At 47.5% G+C, this 23,275-nt stretch overlaps 1 protein-coding gene across 6 annotated transcripts in view; it reads left to right on the forward strand.

The window, feature by feature from the left end:
* Positions 1-202: 202 nt before the first annotated feature.
* Positions 203-23,275, forward strand: part of DCAF8 (DDB1 and CUL4 associated factor 8) — a 41,682-nt gene continuing 18,609 nt past the window's right edge. The window contains exons 1-6 of one of the 6 annotated variants that reach the window (XM_060644540.3): positions 205-311; positions 1,356-1,428; positions 13,713-13,787; positions 16,379-17,052; positions 17,988-18,128; positions 19,655-19,749. In XM_060644540.3, coding sequence (XP_060500523.1) covers positions 13,739-13,787; positions 16,379-17,052; positions 17,988-18,128; positions 19,655-19,749 — 959 coding nt within the window. In that variant the 5' untranslated portion in view covers positions 205-311; positions 1,356-1,428; positions 13,713-13,738. Of the gene's footprint in view, positions 482-525; positions 636-1,355; positions 1,429-6,282; positions 6,387-13,712; positions 13,788-16,378; positions 17,053-17,987; positions 18,129-19,654; positions 19,750-23,275 lie in introns of those variants that run through there. The other 5 variants (XM_060644539.3, XM_060644541.3, XM_060644543.3 and 2 more) reach the window with 5 other exon arrangements.

Raw genomic sequence — 23,275 nt, forward strand, 5'->3', positions numbered from 1 at the left:
AGCCACAAGTCCGGGAGGCCCCCTGCCCCCGCGTCTGCCCGCAGCCGTGCGAGAGGCGCGAGCCCCTCCGAGCACGCCGCGAAAACAGCTTCGCCTCACGGGAGCGCGCACGCGCCCCTTGCTCTGTTTGCCGTTGGCCCTAAGCCCCGCCCCTTATGCGTCCTCCGCGGAGGGCTGGGAGCCGAGAGCTCGCGCGACCACTCTTCCTTCAGTCTTCTCCAGCACCTCGTCGCAAACGGGGCCGGAAAGCGTGGCGGCGCAGGCGCAAGCGCCGAGAGCGGAGGCGGTGGTGGTGGCGGCCGCTGGCCAGTGTAAGATGGCGGCGGCGTTGGTGGCGGCAGTGGACGGGGCGGCTGGGCCTGGAACAGTCGGAGCAGCCGCTGGCAGAAGGATGACCCAAGACGGGAAGCGGGCTGCTGAGCCTCGCCGGCTCCCGTGCTTGTAACTGCCCCAGCCGGACACCCCCCCCTTGACCTACCCGGTCCGTGTCTCGTTCCGGCTTGGCCTGACCCCCTCGCCCCTGGCCCGCTCCCCGTCAGGATAGATTGGATTCCTTTCCCAAGCTCCCGGGGCTCAGGTCTTTTCCTGGCCCCGACCCGGGTCTCCGCCGGGAGGACTGGCTGCCCTTGCCTCAGGTCAGCCCTGGGGTTGCCCCCAAGAGCCTGCCCCACGGTCCACAGGGACGGCTTTGCTGCTCGGGTGACCCGTTTGGGTGCGCGTGTTTACCCCCTTAGGCTGGGGGAAGCGGTCGCCCTGCGTCTCCCCGTCACCTCGGGGCCACCGCGCAGTGTGCCCCCCTCCCCCATCCCGAGTTCTCGGGCCCAGCACCTTGTACGGAAGGCCGAGGTCCAAGTCAGTTGTCGCCGTCTGGTCTCGCTCCCTTTGTAATACAATTCTCGCAGCTTGCTTCCCCTCACCCCCAGATCTTCCAGGGCCCCGCAGAACCGTACCCTTTTGCTCCCTGTTAGTTGGAAAGCATCTGGTGGCTTGAATTTCTGACTCATATGATTGTCGCTGGAGTCTCTGTAAACAAACCGGCACTAACGCTATCACATTCTCTCCGGGATTTCCCCCCTGCCCTGTGGCTTCTTGTTGAGAGGTTTGGTTATGGGTTAGCAGCGACAAGATTCAGGTTTTCCTTTTAAATGACTTTTAACGTTTTAGCGGAGCTGGGAGATGACTTGCCTGGTTCGTGGTATTTCTGTAACTGCCTGGGTTATTTATTCAGTAGTTGGGCTTACTCTGGTTTTAAACAGTGCCGAGGAGGTCTGAAAAGGAACTAAAATGTATTCACAGATATGTCGTGTTATGGTCAGTAGAGATACTTTTGCCATTTAAACTTTAACTTTTCTCAGCCCTTCAGTGAATCAACCGACCTATTTTCTCAGGAGCTCAGCCTGGCCCAACTTCAGTGATAAAGAAGGAAAGGTGAGTAGGAGTTGAAGGCATTTAAATTCCTGAGCCCAAGACAGACCCTACCCTGATGCCCAAGTGCTGACCACTACAGTCATAAAATTCCTACCCCAGTATCCCAAAGAGTTGGGGTGTTGTTCTTGGCTGTGTTCCAGCTCCGGTTAAATTACTTTGACAAGTTTTATGGGCTGTGGGCGTCTTGACTTTCCGTCCTAAACTGTTGCTGTGTATCTTCAAATAACGCACCCCGCCCCCCCCCCCCACCTCGTTAAGCCTAGAAGGGAATGTGTCCCCCTCTTCCTTTATTCATTTGCCTTGTGTGTTGCTTTTCTGTGGATCGTGTTTCTTACGTCGTTAAAAGCTGGGAATTAGTCTGCCTGAGTTCTCTTCAGCCTTTTGTCAAATCGAGTCGCTTCCCTTCTCAGGGCTTTGCATTGTTACTTGTGTTTGGAGGAGAATCTTCGGCTGCTTGTCCCCGAAAGCTGGGAAGTGGTGCTGGGGAGGTCGGCGTCCGAGTTCAGTCCACTTGAGAATTCCAGTTTTGCAGGACATCGTAGTCAAGTTGGGGTTAAAAAAACCCAATCAGCTGCTCTTTAATAGCCGGTCTGAAGAATTTGGGGTCAGCCGAGGAATCATCTTGTGCATTCAGCAGCACAGGCCAGGGTCAGAGAGGGAGTCAGAACATACTCGTAAACGTAGTTTTTGTAAGACTCCTGGGTTTCTGGTAGCGGAGGATAGTGCTGTGGTTGAAGTCCACGGGATGTGACAGAAGAGCTGAGTGGCTCTGGGAGGGAGGCCTGGCTGATTCTTCATACGTTCAGGGTAGGTAGTAGGTAAAGGTTGGGTGGGACACTGCTGAGTTTTGTTCCGTGTGGTGTCCTGATTGGAACATCAGCCGGGCATGTCTGTGTGTCAGTGAGACAGATAAGTACAGCCGTTAGAGCTGGACAGATCAGAACTTAACTACTGTACTAAGATTTATTGGCCATGTGACCTTGGGCAAGCTACTTAAACTTCTCTGACTCTTAATTGCCACATCTCTGAAAGTGGGATAACGCCACTTACCTCCTACAGTCATTGTTGGTCTTGTGGGAGGGAACCTGTGTGAAGCTCTTATATTGTGCCTAGCGCATGATAGACACTGAAAAAATGTCTTCTGTTTTCTTTACACATTGTTGCTATGGCTTTGAATAAGGCATGCGCCAGTTTCTACTTCTTTGCCTTCTGCTTTCCAACGTAGTTTCCTTTTTATTTTTTTATTTTTTGTGAATCGTTTTTAACTGGTCAGCTTAGATGTCTGCTTTGTAGGCACCCATCTACAGTTACCTTCTGAACATGATTGGCGTCAGTGTGGTGGGGGTTCAAGACCAAGAACAGCGGAAATAATTAGACGTCCGTGTGTATGTGTCTCTCTAAATAAATGCGTTCTTAGACTAAACATCAGTGTATCTCCTTAGTTCATCGCCTCCTCCTCTTGGTCTCTGTTCATACACACCTGGTCAGCGTTGACACGAGGATTGGAATTCCTTCCCTTGCTGCTTCAGCGTTCACTGCCTCTGCTCCAGCTACCCCTTATGCCTTTTCCTTTTTTGCCTTGACGAGAATACATTTTTTCAAGCTCTTGGGCTCTGCAGTGACCCCCATCAATAGATCATCAGAGGCCTAGACCATGAAAAGGTCTCCTTGTTCTCGGAAGTGAGTCTGGGCTAGGGAGCTAGGAGTGTGGAGCGTTTTATTTCATCTCCCCAGCTGGCCCGTCTTAACAGCATGATGGCATAGATGCAGGTTTTTAACCTTCTCTTGTTGGCTTTTCTTCTACGTTTTTGGGGGAGGTAAGGGCACATGAAAATTAAAGTGTTGATAACGTCGCAATGAAATCAACCGTATTCATTCAGGCCAGTGACCAAATTAGAGTTGGTCAGCTTTCGTTACCACCACCACCAAAAGTAGACTTGGGTAGAGGGTGTTGAGGTGGACTGAGACTGCATTTTTATTATTATTATTATTTTTTAATGTTTTTATTCATTGATCGACAGAGAGTGAGCGAGCACGAGTTGGGGAGGAGCAGAGAGAGACAGAGATACAGAACCTAGAACAGGCTCCAGGCTCTGAGCCGTCAGCACAGAGCCTGACACGGGGCTCGAACTCACGAGCCCTGAGATCATGATCTGAGCCGAAGTCAGATGCTTGACCGACTGAGCCACCCAGGCGCCCTGGTTTATTACTTACGTTTTTGTGAGATCTGGAGATCTGTGTTGGGAGAGGGGTGGGGTGGGAGGAGAAAAGGAGATATGTTGAAAAAGGTATAACTTTGTTCCTTATTACTCTGTGTGCTGCGTGAGAATCTCTCCTCCCCCAGGGATTTCACCTTCTGTGCTTCAGGTGACATCTGTGTATATAGTGAACCAGGATTCTTAGTTTGTGGGCCACAACGATAAAATTCTTACTTTTCTGAAGTTATTTTATATTTCAGGGCGTCGCATAAGACTTGTCGCATCTTAGTAGGAAGTATTTCCTAGCATGGCTGAGTGGGAGGGTAGGTATGCTGGTGACTGTGACCTTAGTTCCCACCACCAGCCTGACAGGGCACTGTATACAGCAGTCTGTGGAATGTATAGGAACCAGCACCAGTGCTGTGATCCTTAGCGTTCACTGGGATCAACCTAAGACAGGCTTGTCTGCAGAGAGAGTAAAAGAAAGCAGCCTTTTGGTGGCCTGTTTAAAACAATACTGACATTTCAAAAGCAAAAGGACTCTAGAAGACATTCTGCAGAAGTGTGCCCTGTTGTGGGAGACTGAGACCTTCGAGTTTCATGCTCTCGGTCCTGTGTTCTATCAGGTGAGTTGCAGTGACTAATTAACCTTTGTTTTCAGGAGATAGATTTGTTTCTGGATTGTTTCTACTGGAGAAAAGTTATTCTAAACATGTCTAGGAATTTTCCGGATTATAAAAGACAGAATTAAGAGGTTTTTTTTGCATAACATTGGCGTTAAAGTTAGTCGTTAAGACTGAATTAGCTTTTTCTTTTTTAAAAAAACAAATTATCGGTAAGCCAAGATAATCGGCTTACACTCAACCAGTTTGGAACCCCGGGCAACTAACTGGAAGAATTGAACCAGCAGTGGACACGGAGGTAGTGACACGTGTATATCTTCATGTCAAAGCTACCTGCCAATGATTTTAGGTTAGCTTCACAGTAATAATGAAAACTTCATCTTAATGTTTTTGTGCCTGTAGTAGAGGAACTGTGCCACGGTTAGGATTGGTCAGAAATTCTTGTTTACTGATTCAGTTATTTTCTTGGAGAAGAAAGTCCTTGAGAGGTCTTTGAAAGTTAGTGCGTGATGAATTTTGTGACTCGGTCACGCTTCTTTAGAGCAGGCTTCTATCTGTGTCTCTGTTAGGACCTGGTTTCTGGGCCAGAAGCCCACTTTCTCAAGTGCTGCCTTCACCTCTGGAGTGTGCGCGCTAAAGATAAATTAATGAACTGAGTCTGCCCTGAGTTTGCAGATAGGGCCTGGGGAGTGACTAATATGACAAAGACGGCATCTTTTTAATGAAATGTAGTATGTGTAATAGATCGGGTTATTGGCGACATTTTTGGTATCGCGTGTGAGAGGAGAGGTTAGATATTTGCTCTTGTCGTTGATACGGATCCTGTGCAAGGAGGCCTGTCCAAATTCTAACGTGGAGCATCCGTGCTTGCCTCTCCTGTCATTTTGTTGTTGTTGTTCTGGTTTTTCTCAGCCATCTGGAAACCTGTCGTAGGATCTACCTCTAGTGGTAGCCAGGAGGCTGTATTCCCCTGGTGTAGTTTAAGCACTGCCACATTATCGGACGTGTTTTTGACCTTATTTTAGGACCCAGCATTAAGACTCTTCCCTCTCACCTAGTGCAGGTAGGAGGGCACTTCTTGAGGTTTTTAGACTTTCCGTTTTACTGTTTTATTATAAGTTCTATCTTTGGAGCATCGCACTTCCATCTCCTTTCCAGTGATTAAAGAACAGTTTGCAGTGTGAGTGCAAAAACTGGTAACGGGGGCTGGATTCTCATGTAAAGGTAAATCATTTCATCGTGGAAACACAGTGGAGTTTCTTTGGAAATGAGTTTTCCTTAGAATCATTTAAACTGGGGTAAATGGGCTTAAATGTTGTCATAAAAGGTCCCTTAAGTCTGTTGCCGCAGACAGCACTTAAGGTTTAGAGCGCATTCCTAACATACTCTGAAATACTGTTACTAGAATTAAAGCCAATAAACTGTAAACACAGGACATTTGGAATTACCACCAGGGAGAGGAGGCATGCATCCAAAGGAGGAAAGAAGTTTCTTGTTCGTAGTATAGTTGATGCAGGAATTCTTTATTTTCTTCCTCGTCACCTGTGAGGATTGCTTTGAGGTCCTCATCTTGGCCATCCGGTGAGCCTTCAAGAGGGAGAAGAACTCGGAGAGAGGCACCTGGGTATAGTGCTTTACCTGTAGTTCGTAGAGCATGGATGCGCTCGAGAGATATTGACAGATCTCTGAGTCTTTAAAAGGTCAACGAGAACAGGTCAACAGATCTCCTAGACTTAGAACCGTGTCCTCGTTTGTGTACGGTGTTTGGAAGATCGTTGCTGGGTGGTGAAGACGCCCAGGCTTCTCTAGGAAATGTGGTCTGGAGCCAGAAGTGAGAAGCCAGAAAGAAAATACACGTACCTCCCAGGTACAGACAAGCTCTTTGCAAAAATGTCTTCAGTTCTCTAAACCAGCTTCTGCAGGGTAATGGTATCATCCCATTTTATAGGAGGAGAAACAAACGTAAAAGTGAGTGGGAGAGGCAGAGTCAGACCCAGGTCCGACTGACACCAGAAACCCTTCTGTTCTACCAGGTTCTGTCTTGAAACACCGGGCTCTTCAGTGCCGAGTGATGAAGCAAATGAGCTCAAAGGAAGAATTCGGTGTTTCTTATAAGAGTGTATCTAAAGAATAAAAGGTCTGTCCACATGACTGCACAAATAAAAACATTTCTGGGGCGCCTGGGTGGTTCAATGGGTTAAGCGTCCGACTTCGGTTCAGGTCACGATCTCGCGGTTTGTGGGTTCGAGCCCCGCGTCGGGCTCTGTGCCGACAGCTCGGAGCCTGGAGCCCGCTTCCGAGCCTGTGTCTCCCTCTTTCTCTGCCCCTCCTCTGCTCACGCTCTCTCTCTCTCTCTCTCACTCAAAAGTAAACATTAACAAAATTAAAAAAAAAAATACTGAATTGTTTAAACATGGGTTTCAGGTGATGATTGATTGGTAGACTGATGAATTTTTTCAGGAAATAACTTTAATGGACTCAACTGAAGAGATAACTGAGTCCTTTTATGATCCTTGAAGAGGGAGGAAATGACATTCTCCCTTTATATCTGGGGTAATTCCATGGAAAGCTTCTCTGACTCTTCGAGCCTTTTCTCAGTACGCGTCTTTCTGGGCTTCTCTGTAGCATTTGAAATGGGAATTCTCTCTTTCTCCCTCTCTCTCTACATGGACTGTCCCCACCTTCTTGAAACCTTTTTATCTCTTGACTTCCAAGACACCCAGCACTCCTTATTCCTTCCGCTCTCCTGAGCATTTTCCTGCCTCCCTCTTACTTCTTTCTCTAAGGGTAGATGTTAACCCGGGATTGTTTCCTCGGACTCTCTCACCTTTCTCGGGTACATACGTTTTTGTTGTTGAGTGAGGTAAAGTTTATAAGGTAGTTGATTTTGAAGCTTCTCCATGTAAGTCGTTCCCACGTCTGTATCTCTGACCCTGATTTCTCAAATTTCAGACCTACACTTGTTTTCTACTACCTTCCTGACATGTCAACTTGGATTTTAAACATAAAATCGAATTCATCTCTTCTCCCACATGCCAGCCTCTCATTTATGGGGTTGACTTCCCTTGGGCACCCAGACTCAAACTTGTCTTTTTGATTTTGTGAGCTTCATAACTACCATTGAGCCATCAATTTTACCTCTACAGGGTTCTCACATCAGTTCTCTTCTTTTAATGTCTTCTGCTATCAGCCTAAGACAGGTGCTCATTGCTTTTTACCTCAACAACCATGGCAGCCTTTAAACTGGTTTGTCCTTCCTTTTTTGTCCGTTTCTGTCGATCTTATTATCCTTGACAAAATAATCTTCCTGATGCCACACACACACACACACACACACACACACACCCACACACCCACCCTACTGCACTCCTTAACTAATCAGCTGTACCCCACCAGCCAGCCAAACCAGACTTGAACATGTTTTTCATCCTCCATGTATTTATTTTCTCATCCTTGTCCTGGTCTTTCTCACCTTTACGCACTGAAATCCTGTCCTTCCTTTAAAGCCCAGTTTATCTTTTTTGTAACCGTGATTGGTGCTTGGGTCACTTGTATCGTAGTTGTGTACTCATTTTTCCTAATCGATGATTGGCTGCAGAGGGGATCATGACTGCCTTGTCTGTATTTGTAGCTCCTGTATTGCCTTGTACGTTGTTGTGTTAGTAGCTTGTCTGTGTGTAGATGGGCCACTGGGTGGTGCCAGAGCCCTATAATTGGGATAAGCAGGGGCAGCTCGAGCGCCGTGCAGTTAGGTTGCCTTGTGCTGTGAAGTCTGCACAACACTGATGGACATTAACTTCCCCGATCCGGAAGCATGTATGGTCTCTTTCTGCTCCTCCGTCCAGCTTACCAGGGGAGACCGGGCAGTGTGGTCAGCCCCTCCAGGCACTTAATAGAGAGCGGCCCAGAACCTACCCCCCCTGGAAACGTGGTTTATAGTATGAGTTTCAGTCTCCTTGGGGTTATCCTTTGAATTTCAGTGCTTGAGGTTGTCTGATGAATAAACTGCATACCAATGGAGTGTGGCTGGTGGCCGGAAGGTTGGCCAGAAGTGTTTATTGTGAAGTAAAGAAATAGTAAGGTGAGGAGAAAGGATTTAAAATGAGCCATTTCAGCTTGAACTCCACAATTGGGGATGGGGAAAGTAGGACTGGTCGATTCCAGATGGACCGCAGAGCCCAGGGCAAAGAGGTAAATTAGGCCCGTGGATGGAGATTGGCCCTGAACAGCTGTCCTGTGATGGGGGTGTCGGGACGTCTGTCCTCCCAAGAGCAACCCGAGACCGTGTGGCTCTTTGGTAGGTGTTTTACCAATAATTGAAGTATTTCCTACCACTGTTTCTCAGTTTCAGAGGAAATTCTAAAACTTTGCTCCAACTACGGGTGTCGGTGTAGGAGAGCGGGGCCCTTGACTTGCAGAGGGAGGTGCACCACGCCAGGCACCGGGCCGCCTGGAGCGCTCCGGGCTCGTGTGTCGGTGAGCTCGGGTCTCAGTAAAGGGAGCAGTGGCGGTACCGTTCGGAGGAGTAGATGTGCCCGTTGGGCCTGAGGTGAGGTAGAACTGTCAGACCTATTTTCCTAGCAAAGGAGTTAAAATGAAATTTAATTTAAGAGAAATTTGAAAAATAAAAGCAGTAAGTATGCAAAATAACAGTACAACCACTGGAACTATTTTGAACTGCTTTCGGTTCTTGATACGTTTAGCTGTCACCAACTAGGTGTTGGGGTCTTTTAGAAGTTTAGGCTTCATCTTGCCTATCTTCCTTTTTTTTTTTTTTTTTAAGTGTTTATTTGTTTTGAGAGAGAGGCAGGGGTAGGGGGGTGGGGGGGGGGAGAGCATTCCAAGCAGGGGACGTGGGGCTCAAACTCACAAACTGTGAGATCATGACCGGGGTCGGACGCTTACCTGACTGAGCCACCCGGGCACCCCTCACTTGCCTTTAATGGTGCTGCTGGTAAGTCACGGGCAGCTTTGGTCACAGTAAAATTCCTCCCACACTTTCTTTTTCGAACAAGAAGACCTGATGTTTTGCCTTCATTTACTGTGGTGTGTTGACCACTTTAGCTGACTTGTTACTGTCACAGGCTTGAGAATTTAGTATTTTAAAAAAAATTGTTTTTCTAGTGTTTATTTACTTTTGAGACAGCGAGAGACAGAGCATGAACGGGGGAGAGTTAGAGAAAGGGAGACACAGAATCCGAAGCAGGCTCCAGGCTCCAAGCTGTCAGCACAGAGCCTGACACGGGGCTCGAACTCAAGCTGTGAGATCATGACCTGAGCTGAAGTCGGATGCTTGACCGACTGAGCCACCCAGGCGCCCCATGAGAATTTAGTATTTTTAATTTTTAATGATCGGGCTTTGTCCTTTACATTTTGCCCAACTTCTTCCCCCTGCCTCCTTTCTCTCATTCTCTTTTGTTTGGCCAAATTTATTGAGGGATCATTCACATACAGTAAAATCTATGCCTTTTTTCAGTGACCTGTTCTGTGGACTCTGACAAACGCATACTCCCATAACACCACCACCCACGGTCGAGGCGGGCAACAACTCCGTCGTTTCTAGAAGTCTTCTTGTGCCTGGTCGTTGTCCATTCTCCACCCCCATCCAGCAACCACTGATCTGCTGTCTGTCCCCGTAGTTTATCTTTTCTAGAATGTCCCATGAGAGGAATCCTGTTATGTAGCTGCTCGAGTCTTGCTTTTTTGACTTAGCATGACGTATTTGCGACGCGTCCTCGTTGCTGTGTGTGTCAGTAATCCACTCCTTTTTATTGCTCTGTAGTAGTTTGAGAGAGAGAGAGAGAGAGAGAGAAAGCGTGAGTGGAGGAGGAGCAGAGAGAGAATCCCAAGCAGGCTCTGCACCGTCAGCCCAACACAGGGCTCCAGTTCACAAACTGCGAGATCATGGCCTGAGCTGAAGTGGGACGGACGCTTAATCGGCTGAGCCACCCAGGCGCCCCCACAAAGTACTCTCGTACACTGTATTAACTGCCTCTTTGCTTGGTTTTTGGTTAGTATTTTGTCATATATTGGGTTAAAACTTTAAGGCCTTTTCCTTAAGACAGGAGAGATCTAGGTCACTGGCCTTTCTTGGGTAGAAATTAAAATGACACCTGGATCTTTTTCCCCCATCCCCCAGTAGTTTACTCTTTAACCTTCTGTTTGGCAGGGGTTATGGTTATTTTTAGAGTGTAGGCAGTAGGGCTAATCTAATTAAACTCCCCCAGCTACCTGGGACAGTGAGCTCATCAATCGGCTCCTCCAAGCTCAGATTCGTTTGCTCTGGACTGAATTTTACATGGAAATCGATCAAGGTAAAAGCAGTGGATTTGCCGGGAATGTAGTGCAGTAAAAAATGAAGAAAGCAATTTATGTTTGGGTCAAGTAGGGTCCCTAACCTCTGATTATAAAATAACCATCATCTTTGATGGCGGCAGAGACTCTAGAGTGGTTCTTATACCTGAGACCTAGGGCCCTGTCCTAGCATCTTAGCCTGTTTTCAGTTGGACACTTGAGTTCCTGCCCCAGAGTTGAGATGGCGTTAAACTTCTTCATTCCGACAGAAATTTATATCATAAGAATAACAACTCCTTTCCAAAGGGATTGTATTTTATTGTTATCATTTCTTGGCTTTTTAAAAAAGTGGTCCTCCTGAGTGGTCCTCCTGGGTGTGCACCCAGAGGGGTATGGAATGTGGTCCGGTGGTGTATAGAGAAAGATATGTTGGAATTTTTTTTTTCCCTACAAACGTTAAATGTAATATTTAATGTGAATCGGTTAGATAACGTGTATGTACATGCACGCACACATATTCAGGATTCATGGTAAAAATTTTCACCGATAGGGGTTTATAATCCGTTTTGAGACCCCTGCTCCAGAGCGTCCTTCTGCAGAACGTTTAACGTAGAATTCTGCTTATCTCGACCGTCTCTGGAATTAACCACTACTGTTTTACAAAAAGAGAAAAATGAAGCCTCAGGAAGGCTAAGTAGCTCATCCAAAGTCAGAAAGGATGCTAATGGCTTACTCATGCTGCAACCCTGGACTAATTTTCAGTCTACAACTAATTTTGCTAAACTCCATGGCCCCTAAAATGTGACCTTCAGAAGCTATCTGCCTTCCAACTCCGTGATTAAACAGAGTTGGCATAAGCATTCACGGGGTTGTCCCTGTTTCTGAATTTAGCAATACGTTCCGTCAGCTTTCTTCCTCACGAAGAAGATCTCATTTTGCAAGAACCGTAAGCCATTTTCCCCGAAAGACCAGCTCTGCAGCCTGGGGTTGAACCGTGAGGCCCTGTTCTCCCCCTCGCCAAGCTAGGAGCTCTGGCTTCTCCTGGCCCCGGAGGCCGGGAGCGCGGCTGTGTTTTCAGGCACCGACCTGAGTCTGCAGCTCAGGCCGTCTGGGCCTCTGGAGGAGTTGGTGCAGTTCGGGCTCGAGAAGGGTCTCCGGAGCCACTTTCTTCTTCGGAGGTGGATGATGGTGAGGTGGAAAGTAGGGGCCGGTTGAGAGGTTTGCTCCCGGAGGTCAGAAACCTCAGGTCTCTCCCCAGTTGACCATCATCACGTGTGCTTATGACCTGAGGTTTTTAATCTTAGAGTAGCACAGCTTGTTTTCCTTACCCTGCGGGACTTTTGCAGTTTAAATGGAATGAATTTCAGCCCTGGGTGGGGAAGAAGATGCTGCGAGATGCTAAAGAGTAGAAACAGGGACCGCCGCCAGGAGAGGCCGGTGCTGTGTGCAGACCGCTCACAACACGCCGCCTCCGAGCAGCAGCCAGAGGAAACCAGCCGGCCCCGCGGGCCGCTCTTCGCCCGTCGTTTTCCGCGCGGCTTCACAAATCTGTGCTTTGTTGGCATTGTCTCCCAGCACCCTTCCAGGTCCTTCCCCAGACTCGGCCTTGGTCCTGCCTGTGCATTATTTCCACCCCCTGCCCTGGGCTGCGGAGCGAGCCTTGGGCAGCTGTCTCTTGGCAGGGGACACTTGCTGAAGCAACTTGGATTTCTGTAGAGGAGAGTAGGGGGTAAGGATGCGGGCGGGGCTGCTTCTGGGATAATTGTTATGGGAATGAAAGGGCTGTTGAAAGATTAGAAGCCAGTGTGCCTGGGTACGAGGACCGGAGTCATAATCATACTTTGTCTTTTACCAGTGCCTTTTGTCCAGGCACTGAAAGGGCTTCACAAAATTCTAGTCTGAATAATATTATTCTTCGCTCTTTGGAATTTGCTCGAGGTGGGAGTGAGGCTCTGTAAAAATAATGAATGTGTTATGGTGGCATAAAAGGAAAAAAAGCTAGGTACCCCGGTTCCCAGACAGGGCTTTGCCGAAAAGATAAATCTGGTGAAAGTTGGTGGAGTTAGGTGCAATAATGTTTGCTGTTTTATGAAACGGACTGAGATGGAAATGTCACCCTCTTCTTCCCCAGCTTTGTACTCGGTGACTTACTTATAAGAGGAAGAAAGAAACCTTAGGTTCTTTCTTGGGGGCAAGGTGCTCCTTGCTCCTGAATTCTAATTCGGCTTTGCTTCTCGTCGTCCTTAGTTAATGTCTGTGCCTGTAAGTTTGAAGCTAGGCATCTGAGTAAACAAAGCCCAAGCTCTCACCCCAAGAGCTTGGTCTCTTCTGTCTCTGTTGACTTGTGTGTAAGATGATGTTCAGAGTCTGGTCCTCTGCTTCATGTTATGAAGACAGTGTTTCATAAAATTTATGGACACATCTGACTGAATTTACAGCAGAAGATTCCTGCCTAGAGGGCAATGCTGAAGCTAGCTTTTTGTGTTAAGGCTCTCTGCTTGTAGTACCTGTCACTGGATATATGCCTGCTGGTTCAGGTTTTATTTCAGTTCCTTCCTTTCCATCTGAAAAATCATTGCCAGTTACTCAGGTAAAGAGATAGCAGTTGACCTCCCAAAGATACTGTCTCTTTATGGAATTTAGACATGGGGGAATTTAGATATGATTTTCAGCAGCTGACAAGCCCTGTTGAGCACAGACTCAAAAAGTTTTTTTTTTTTTAAAGCTTTAAAAAAAAAGTTCACTTATTTTGAGAGAGAAAGCAGGAGTTGGGGAGGGCCAGAGAGAGAGAAGCAGAGAGAGAATCCCAAGCAGGCTCCGTGCTGCCAGCACAGAGCCCAGTGCGGGACTCAATCTCACAAAACAGGAGATCGTGATCTGAGCTGAAATCAAAGAGTCGGACGCTTAACCGACTGAGCCACCCAGGTGCCCCCCAGAATAGTTTTTTAAAGTAATCTCTACTTTAAACCCCCAACATGGGGTTTGAACTTCACAACCCCTATATCAAGTGAGAGTCACATGCTCCAGTGACTGAGCCAGCCAGGCACCCCTCAAAAAGTCATTTTTATGAAAACGATAAAGGCCGTGCGTTGTTAAATCTCCTGTCCCTTTTCTCTTCTCTCCCAGATTATTTCCTAATTGTTTCCTTTTCTTCCTCTCCTAAATGCAGGCTGGCTACGGTAAACATCGTTCAAGATGTCCAGCAAAGGGAACGGCGCGGATGGCAAAACAGACTTAGCCAATGGTAAGGGGCCACCTGAGGGTCTCCTCCTCCCCCAGGGAAAGTGGAGGCCTGGAGTTTAGTGGAGGGAAGGACATCTTTCCTAAGAGTGGACCTCTCCTGCGCTGTTTTGTGTGTAGGAAACAAGGAGTTGTGGGAAGGTGCGTTTCCCCGGTTGTGATGAGCGGTCTCTTTCTGTGGTGGCTTATAGTTCGATAGAGCTAGTGGACGACGGACAGCCTGAACCGACTGGAGTCAGGGCTTGCTTGCTTGCTTTGTAGGGTCTCGGCAAGTGTGAAATCACTGGGTCGAGGGCAGGTTTGAAGGTAGAATGTCGGGATTTTGACATGGGTTATTCGATCAGTGCTTGAACCCTGAGCCAGCTTCTTAACTGAGAAATGTCCTTCAAATGCATAGAATTGGGCAGCACGAGAGTCTAGCGTTCCTCAACACCTTGCGGGCCAGGACTACAGGCTAAATTCTAGTTGACGTGATTGGTGGAACAGTGAAGCGGAGTAAGGAAAAGTGAGATTTTTAAAAAATGCTGTGTATTGCTCCTTTGTTCCCTTCTTATCATTGCTGTTCATTCATCTTCTTTCTGTAAAAGACAGTGGTTCAGATTTTTTGCTGGGCTTAATTGAAAAGTTCAGGGTTCTAGAGTGGTTTGGAATTTGGCTGTTAGCCAGATCGGGGATTAGCGGGCTATGGCCAGCAGACCAGATCCAGCCTGCCACTGTTTTTGTAAAGTGTGTTGGAACACGGTCACGTCCCAATCATTCACATGGTGCTTACGGGTCCTTTTGTGCCGTAACGGTGGCATCGCGTACTTGCGACAGGGCCCTTTGTAGAAAAAATTTGCCAGCCTCTGGGCTAGATCTTGGTCATCGACTGTTAGGGTCATCTTGCTGAGCTCGCGATTTGCTCCGGCCCTTAAATTAATCTGGTAGAGCCCCCAAGTCATCTTGATCAGTTAATCATAATTTTAACAGTAAATGCTAGGATTTTCGGTGTTTACATCTTCCTTCTGCGTACAAGCGAAAGTGTGGTATTTCGTCCTTTCTCACCACTCCCGGTTTCAAAGCCAATTGTGTGTCAGAAACCACAACTACTAATCTTTCTCAGCATCCACAGCAGTCTCAGCAAATGTAGTTCCTAGGAGAAAATTGCTGCACTTTTCCCCTTTTTCTTCCAGTTCCTGCACCAGTTGTTTTCATGCTGGGATCTTAGTTGGGGTGCTTTTTTGAAAAGAGCTGTTTGTGTGTCTCCCAGCCTTCTGTCACTGCTTGAACCAAAGTGCTTGTATTGTTCATCTGTTTTCTGTGTTGGGTTTTGCCTCAGAGTTCGTCGCGAAGGGGTTCCGTTGCCGCCAAGATTTTTAGAAATTGCCGCTCTGCTCCAGGCGACTAAGCGGTCAGGCACTGCTTTGAACCCTTTAAACGTCATTGTGGGGTCGGATAGCTCGTACCAGAGTCGCCCGTCGCCGGTCTGCTTTTCCTAGCGGCCTTCACTTCTGGTGAGGTAAAATTTGGCATCATCAGGAAAGGAGGCCGTGAACAGTGTTCAGAATCCTCATTCCCTCCTTCCTTTCTTCACACCTCGGCTTTAGTGTGGAAGTTGTGGCCGTATTGGCTCTGGCACGTTGCCAGAGTGCTCGCTGCAATAAGATCTGGCTGTGGTTGGGAGGATGCAGTGTCTCGTTGTCGGGGGCTAGATTGCTCCAAGTGGCCCAGTTCTTTTATGGCCACCAACATGGCAGACCGAAAAACATGCTGAACTTCCCTTCCTGGCGCCCTCTGGTAGCGTTGCTTGTCATCAGTTGTGCGTGTGCTTCCTGGTAAAACTCTACCTCAGGGTACAGTTCCAATAACTAGATGTGGTGCTAACGTTATTAAGTTAATGGAAGTTGTTAGAACACATTTATTAGCAAACAATGAACCAGGAACCCAGGACCACAGTTACCGCATGTCCCTTCTACCTCCTTCTGGATTCTTAGTGGGCTTTAAGACCTCAAGGGAAGAAACTGGGATTTAGGAGGTGGGAGGTGGTGGTACTTCCTTGAAGTAGGAAATCGTTCTTGTCTACACCCACTGTCAGAATGGTTTTAATCTGTTATTTTCTGCCTTCCTCTAAGAAGATGGAGGTGCCAGCTGTTGCTGGGAATGGCTGTTCTTTTTTTTTTTTTTTTTTTCCTATTTGACTTAATTGTTTGCTGTGCTTAATAGACGTGTGTCCAGCAGAACAGAGCTTAAGGTAGTTGTATCGGATGTACTTGGACTCAACCTGGCTGTGCTTTGCTAGAGAGAGGCGGGGGGGGGGGGGAGGGGGGCGGGTTGTTATCAGACTCTTGGGCTGCCCTGTGGTTCTTCACTTGGGTTGAAGCACCTTTGTTTGCGTGTGGCTTTGATCTTAATCTTTCCAGTTTCTTGTCCTGTACGAGACTCCCCCCTCAGAAGGTAGTCTTTATGGTAAGCACTTGAACAAAAGCACGTTGACCAGAGTTGGTTTCTGGATCTTGGGGCGTGATGATTTCTTGGACCGAGGAGGGAGCATCCTTCTGATCACTCTCCCGTTTCCTTGTCTTCCCCCTCGCCCGCCCATTCCTCACTACCATGCAGGAAGCCTGTCTAGCAGTCCAGAGGAGATGTCTGGCGCTGAGGAGGGGAGGGAGACATCCTCAGGCATTGAAGTGGAAGCCTCAGACCTGAGCTTGAGCTTGACTGGGGATGATGGTGGCCCCAACCGTGCCAGCACAGGAAGCCGGGGTACAGATACGGAGAGCTCAGGTGAAGACAAGGACTCTGACAGCATGGAAGACACTGGCCATTACTCCATCAACGACGAAAACCAAGTGCACGACCGCTCAGAGGAAGAAGAGGAAGAAGAGGAGGAGGAGGAGGAAGCGCACCCTCGGCGCCGTGTCCAGCGGAAGCGGGCCAACCGTGACCAGGACTCATCAGATGATGAGCGGGCCCTGGAGGACTGGGTGTCTTCGGAGACATCCGCCCTGCCTCGACCTCGGTGGCAAGCCCTTCCTGCCCTTCGGGAGCGGGAGCTGGGTTCTAGCGCCCGCTTTGTCTATGAGGCTTGCGGAGCAAGAGTCTTTGTGCAGCGTTTCCGCCTGCAGCATGGGCTCGAGGGCCATACTGGTTGTGTCAACACCCTGCACTTTAACCAGCGCGGCACCTGGCTGGCCAGTGGCAGCGATGACCTGAAAGTGGTGGTTTGGGACTGGGTGCGGCGGCAGCCGGTGCTGGACTTTGAGAGCGGCCACAAAAGCAATGTCTTCCAGGTGAGGCAAGGGAGCAGGACGGCCACTGGGAAAGTCAGGCAGGAGTTAGACAAGCCTGAGGTGCTTGGAGCGGGAGCAGACAGTGAGTCTGGGCTGGCCTCGGGGCTCAGTCCTGTCGTGGCTCCCTTGATAGCTTAGAGGAGTTAAATACGCTGAAAGAGCCATGACTGCCTTTCATTCTTCCCAAGCCTGGTGGCGGTCGGAAGCCTCGTTATAGGTCGGGTGCTTGGAAGTCATCAGGAAGGAACTCGGGGGGCCCTGATAGAAGGCATCCATCTAAGAGCAGAGGCTCTTGAGCCAGACGGGCTTCCCATCCTGGCCCTGCCCCCTCGCTAGCTTTGTGATCTTGGGCAAATTCTGTAATCTCCGGCTTCAGTTTGTGTATCTGTAACGTGGAGCTAGTAACAGGATCGTGAGGATTAATACGGAAGCTGAGCAGTCTAGAATCCTGTCTTGTACTTAATAAACGTTTGATGAATATCTGTTAGTATTGTCCTTCTCGTTTACTCATCAGCCCCTCCATCATACTGGAACTAGCATTGATTCCTGGGTGGGAGCTCTTCTGCGGAGAGAAGGCGCTGGTTGCCTTTGTAACAAGTTTCCCTTTGCTTCCTGAATCAAGATAGACTTTCCTCCTCTTTTCCTTACGGTTCTCCCCCTCGTAGGCGTAGCCCTAGTTCACCTGAGCACTAATCCTGTGCCAGTTCAGCCTTCCAGAGTCACCTGCAATGCCGTCTTCTATCAGAAGGTTTTCCTCCCTCTTCTTTAACTCTTGGAAGAAACTGGATTTGAGCCAAGGGTATAAGGCTAGGAGAGCCAAGTTTCCAACCGTTGCCCAACAGAAGGGATGGGGTGGGGCCGTTATCCCGTTTTTCCCTCTCAGATTCACCTCCTCAATTTCTTTTGTGTATCCCTTTTTGTCGTTAACGTTCCAGGCCAAGTTCCTTCCCAACAGCGGTGACTCCACCCTGGCCATGTGTGCCCGTGACGGGCAGGTGCGGGTAGCAGAGCTGTCTGCCACACAGTGTTGCAAGAACACGAAGCGTGTGGCCCAGCACAAGGGAGCGTCCCACAAGGTAAGTAAGCTCTCGCCCCCACGGTTGTGTGGTCCAGCTCCTCAGCCCCGGATCTCAGCCAAGGCCTTCGTAGATCTCTGCCCATTGTGTCCCTTCTGTTGTGGACACCTGCCTCACTTCTCTCAGTCCTAAAATTTGTAGCTGGAAAGGGAGAAAAAGCAGCCACCCTAAACTTCTTGGAAGGCAAGTGTTTGAGAGCTCTCTGGATCTTGCACGTGTGGCATTCAGTTGATGAAGCCGAAGCCGACCCACGGTTGCTTTGGAAATCCTTGAGGTCTCCTGCGGCTTCCAAACTTCTTAAATCTACTTCGATTGTTATCTAGAACATCTTAACAGCGCCAGAGCCCTAGTGGTCGGCTCCTCGCATGTGAGAGCACCAACTTTTTGCCCAGGTCTCAGGGCACAGACAGCACTATTTCTGGAAGCCCTATTTAGAACTGGGAATATAGGACAGACAGTCATGGGGGCAGCCAGTGAGGAGCTGCGAGCTGCCTAGTCTCAGAGTGGTCATACTGTGGGAGGAGAGTGGCCCGCTTTTACAAACCCTAAGCTAATGTGTATCCTTTTCTAGCCCAAATGGCTTGGAAAATATGAAAATTACCTATTTCTTTGATTCTTAAGCCTACCCCAAACCTGCTAGTTAGCTAATTTTTAGAACTACGATGTAGAGAGTGACACTTGGGCACCATTTTTCTGCCCACCCGAGAGTGGAATTGATTTTGAGAATGAACCTTAATGGCTGACGTTTTTCTTTGGTATTGTTACTCAGATCCCTTGAGGACTTAGTTGAAAAAGCAAAACTCCTGTCCTCTTGACTTGTGTGGGATCAACAAGCTCTAACTAATTCACACACAACAAGAGAGAATGGGTTTATTAGTTCTTTTCCTGGGGTTTTATAACAAAACAGCTAGGCAGGTTTCTCACTTAGGTATTTAGTTAGTTAGTTAGTTAGTTAGGTAGTTAGTTATGGGACAGAGGGCACAAATGAGTGAGGGGCAGAGAAAGAGAAAGAGAGAAGTTGGGGCTCACCTGGGGCTGGCTTGTGTTTTACCCAAAGCAGGGCTCATGCTCACCCGAAGCAGGGCTTGAGCTCACCAGATGTGGAACTAGAACTCATGAACTGTGAGATCATGACCTGAGCCCAAGTCATATGCTTAACGACTGAGCCACCCAGGCGCTCTCTTGAGATATTTAAAATGCAGTCCTTCCCGGGGTGCCTGCGTGGCTCAGTCAGTTAAGCATCCGACTTCGGCTCAAGGGTCATGATCTCACAGTTCATGAGTTAGAGCCCCCCATCAGGCTCTCTGCTGTCAGCATGGAGCCCACTTGAATCCCCCGTCTCCCTCTCTCTCTCTGCCCACCCCCCCCCCGACTTGTGCACGCACACACACACTGTCTCTATCAAAAGTAAATATTAAAAAATAAATAGTAAATAAAATGCAGTCCTTCCTAAAGATAAAGGAATAAACTAGATGGCCCTGATTCTAATCTGTAGAAACCTCATCCTTTCTTTTTTTCTCCTTCAGTTGGCCCTGGAACCGGACTCTCCCTGTACGTTCCTGTCTGCAGGTGAAGACGCCGTTGTTTTCACCATTGACCTCAGACAAGACCGGCCAGCTTCGTAAGTGTAGCAGTAGATATTTTTACATCACTGGACCTCTTGGCCTTGAAAGTACCCTGCGTGTCCTAGGTAATACCCACCTCTCCGGTCAGTCCCCAGAGTCCCTCTGTGCCTATGCTAAGAAGCAGATTGAGGTTTAGGGCAATTCCTCACTTCTTTGTTGTTGTTTGTCTGTTTCTCAGCAGTGTAGCACTGTTCATGTGTACTTTTATTTCCAGAACGAGATTCAGTCATCTTACGTGTGAGTTTGAATAACTTGTTGATCTCCTCTCCATTCACTTGGGTGCCACTCAGCTCACCCACAGGAAGCACATCACCCTGCAGGGCAGCTGAGAGATACGGTCCTATGTAGTTTTCAGTTATTTATAGAAACATGTAAACAAATGATAAATCTTGAACAAAAATATTGGTAGCTATAGTAGAGTTCTGTCTTATCACAGCTCATTTAGACATGAATTTGAGACTCGTGATTAATGATTAAACCCTTCTCAGCTATGTGATCTCATAGAAAGAACATAGCATCTTGTTTGGATCTGGACAGACCTGGGTCAAATTGCGACTCAGGCACTACTAGTTACGACCTCTCTGACTTTTCTGAACCTCAGTTTCTTCAGTCTGACTTTGGGCATAATCAGTATATCTTACTCTCTTGTCTCTGAGGGTTATTGATAAAGGTGCTTGAAGCCCCAGCATAGTGTCTGGCACTATGTTTGGAACTGATTATATTATGGCTACTAATTATTTTACTGTGTTAAAATTTTAGTTCTTATAATAAACAAGTACATCTTGTTTAAAAATTTCAAATAATAAAGTATGTGGGCAAAATGTATATGCTTCTTCATGCACATCTCCCCCACCCTCACTTTTCTAGCTATTGGTACCCATTGTTAAAAATTTTGGAATACCTTTCCAATCCTTTTTTATACTTTTATGTACCTTAATATATACACATATGTTTCACCCATGTATATATATACGTACATACACGTAGGATTCTGCAATTTGCTTTTTTCACGTTATAATGTGTTTTTGGAGTTCTCTCTACACCAGACCATAAAGGTCTACTTTACAGCATTGGTGTAATACAGTTTATTTAATTGCTACCTTGTTGATGGATTATCTAGATTTTTTTATTGTCTTGTTAGTCTTAAAAACATAACAAATTTTGGGGTGCTTGGCTGGCTCACTCAGTAGAACATGGGGCTTTTTTTTTTAATGTTTATTTTGAGAGAGTGTGCACGCGCACGCACACACACACACACACACACACACACACACACACACGAGCTGGGGAGGGGCAGAGAGGGAGAGAGAGAGAATCCCAAGCAGTCTCCACACTGTCAGCACAGAGCCCAACTCTGTCAGCACATGAGCCGAATTCACGAATGTGAGATCATGACCTGAGCCAAAACCAAGAGTCAGACATCTAACGGACTAAACCACCCAGGCGCCCCTAGGGAATATAATCTTAAGGCTGATTATTATTAGACTTATTTTTATTTTATTTTTTCTTTCTTTTTATTTATCTTTTTAAGTAAGCTCTATGCCCACCATGGAGCTTGAACTCCCGACCCCAAGATCAAGTCATATGCTCTCCTGACTGAGCCAGCCAGGCACTCCAGACTTTTATTTTTAGAAAGGTCACTATATATAGAAAAGGTTGTCTAGAAAGTGGAAGAATTTAAAAAATGTTTTAGGCTTGTAGAAAGGATGTACTGTACTTCTATAAACCTTCAAGAGAATGAAGATTGGGAGATTATGGGTTTTACTGGAAGGTGAACAGGCCTGGGTGACAACAGATCTACCTTCTAGACTAGCTTGCAGTTGTTTAGTTGTGAGGAAATAAATTAATTTCTTGATCTGCATGTTTGTGGTTTTCATTTTAAAGTTCCAGAGTAGGGGCAGGGGGAGAAACGCAGAGGTGAAGCAAATGGGCTGAGTTTGTTCGGTCTGCTCTGGTAGAGAGCTGTGAGGCAGGTGGGAGAGAGCTTATCCTGTGTGTCAGGTCCTAGGAAAACCACTGTGAGGCCACAAGGAGTTGGGAGCCCAGTACTGGGCAGAACAGATGAGTGTGTTAGCTCCCTGGATTTGGAATGAAATGATGTACACGGTGGCTCTGGTGTGAGCAGTGATAGATGGGGAATGTAGGAGAAACTTCACGTAGGAGCAGGCCCAGATTCTGGATTTGGAGAATCAGGGACTGTGAGTTTTCAAAGTTTTTGCTTTAAGGATTGAAATAGTAGCGGAAAGCTTGACTGAGGTGGGGAGCCGAATGGCTGGAAAATCCAAGCTATTCTTAAGTTTAAGCTGGTGCGTGAACATCCACTTACATCAGAGACGTTTTTGTGTGAAGCTGGCGTAAGGGGAACTTTTATGTATTTATGATAGCTGCGTCTCTGGAAGCTGGTGGTATTGGCCGACCTCTTAGGAAAAGAGTTGGCTTTGGAGCTGTGGATGGGATATTCGTTTAGCCAGTGGCAACCAGTTTGAGATCTTCTTCAAAGGAATTCTTTGGTCTGACTTGTAATTATTTTCCTTTTTTTTAAATTTTTTTGCTGGAACATACTTGCTTACTAAAGAACTGCAAATTTTATAGCGAAACTTAGTAAATTTGTTTCCTGTGTTTTTGTGTGCTGCCTCCTCCTAATGTGAAAAACATTTTTCCCCCTGCTGCCATCGCGATTAATCATTGAAACAATTTTTTTTTAAGTTTTTATTTAAGTAATCTCTACACCCAACATGAGACTCGAACTCACGACCCCAGAATCAAGAGTTGCATGCTCTTTCGACTGAGCCAGCCGGGTACAAGATTAATCATTTTTGTAGCACATCTGCTAGTTCCCCAGAGGGCCCAAGGTACTCTGCATTCATCCACCGGGAGAGAGAATTCTTTGTTTCAGGTGAATAAAGTGAAGCATTAGGAGGATTGAGTTCTGTCAGGATTACAGGACAGTGAAGCCCTATTTCATCATCTGTCCCCCCCCCCCCCTTTTTTTTTTTTTTTTAAAGTTTATTTATTTTGAGTTGGGGAGAGACAGACAGAGAGGCAGAGAGAGACTCCAGCTCGCACCCAGAGAGCCCCATGTGGGGTTCAAACTCCCAAACTGTGAGATCAGGACATGAAGTGAAGTCAAAAGTCGAAAGCTTAACCAGCTGAGCCACCCACGTGTCCCCAGGTTTCTTCCTTTTGCTTCCACATGGTCACCTTTATATTTGTCTGACCCTCTCCTTCTGAAGGTCCAAACTGCCGAGAAAATGGAATGGTCCTGTGAAAAGCAGCATCTGCTCGTTCTCCCGGTCTACAGCCCGATTAGACGGGGCACCCAGGTGGCTTGGTCGGTTAAGCGTCCAGCTCTTGATCTTGGCTCAGGTCATGATCTCTTGCTTCATGAGTTTGAACCCTGTGATGGGCTCTGAGCTGGCAGTGCATAGCCTGCTTGGGATTCCTTCTCCCCCCCGCCCCCGTCCACTTGCGTGCTCTTTCAAAAAAACAAAAACAAATGATTAGAGCTGTCTCTTCTCCACT

This window comes from Panthera onca, chromosome F1 (assembly GCF_046562875.1).
Source record: "Panthera onca isolate mPanOnc1 chromosome F1, mPanOnc1 haplotype 2, whole genome shotgun sequence".
NCBI classification, from domain to species: Eukaryota; Metazoa; Chordata; class Mammalia; order Carnivora; family Felidae; genus Panthera; species Panthera onca.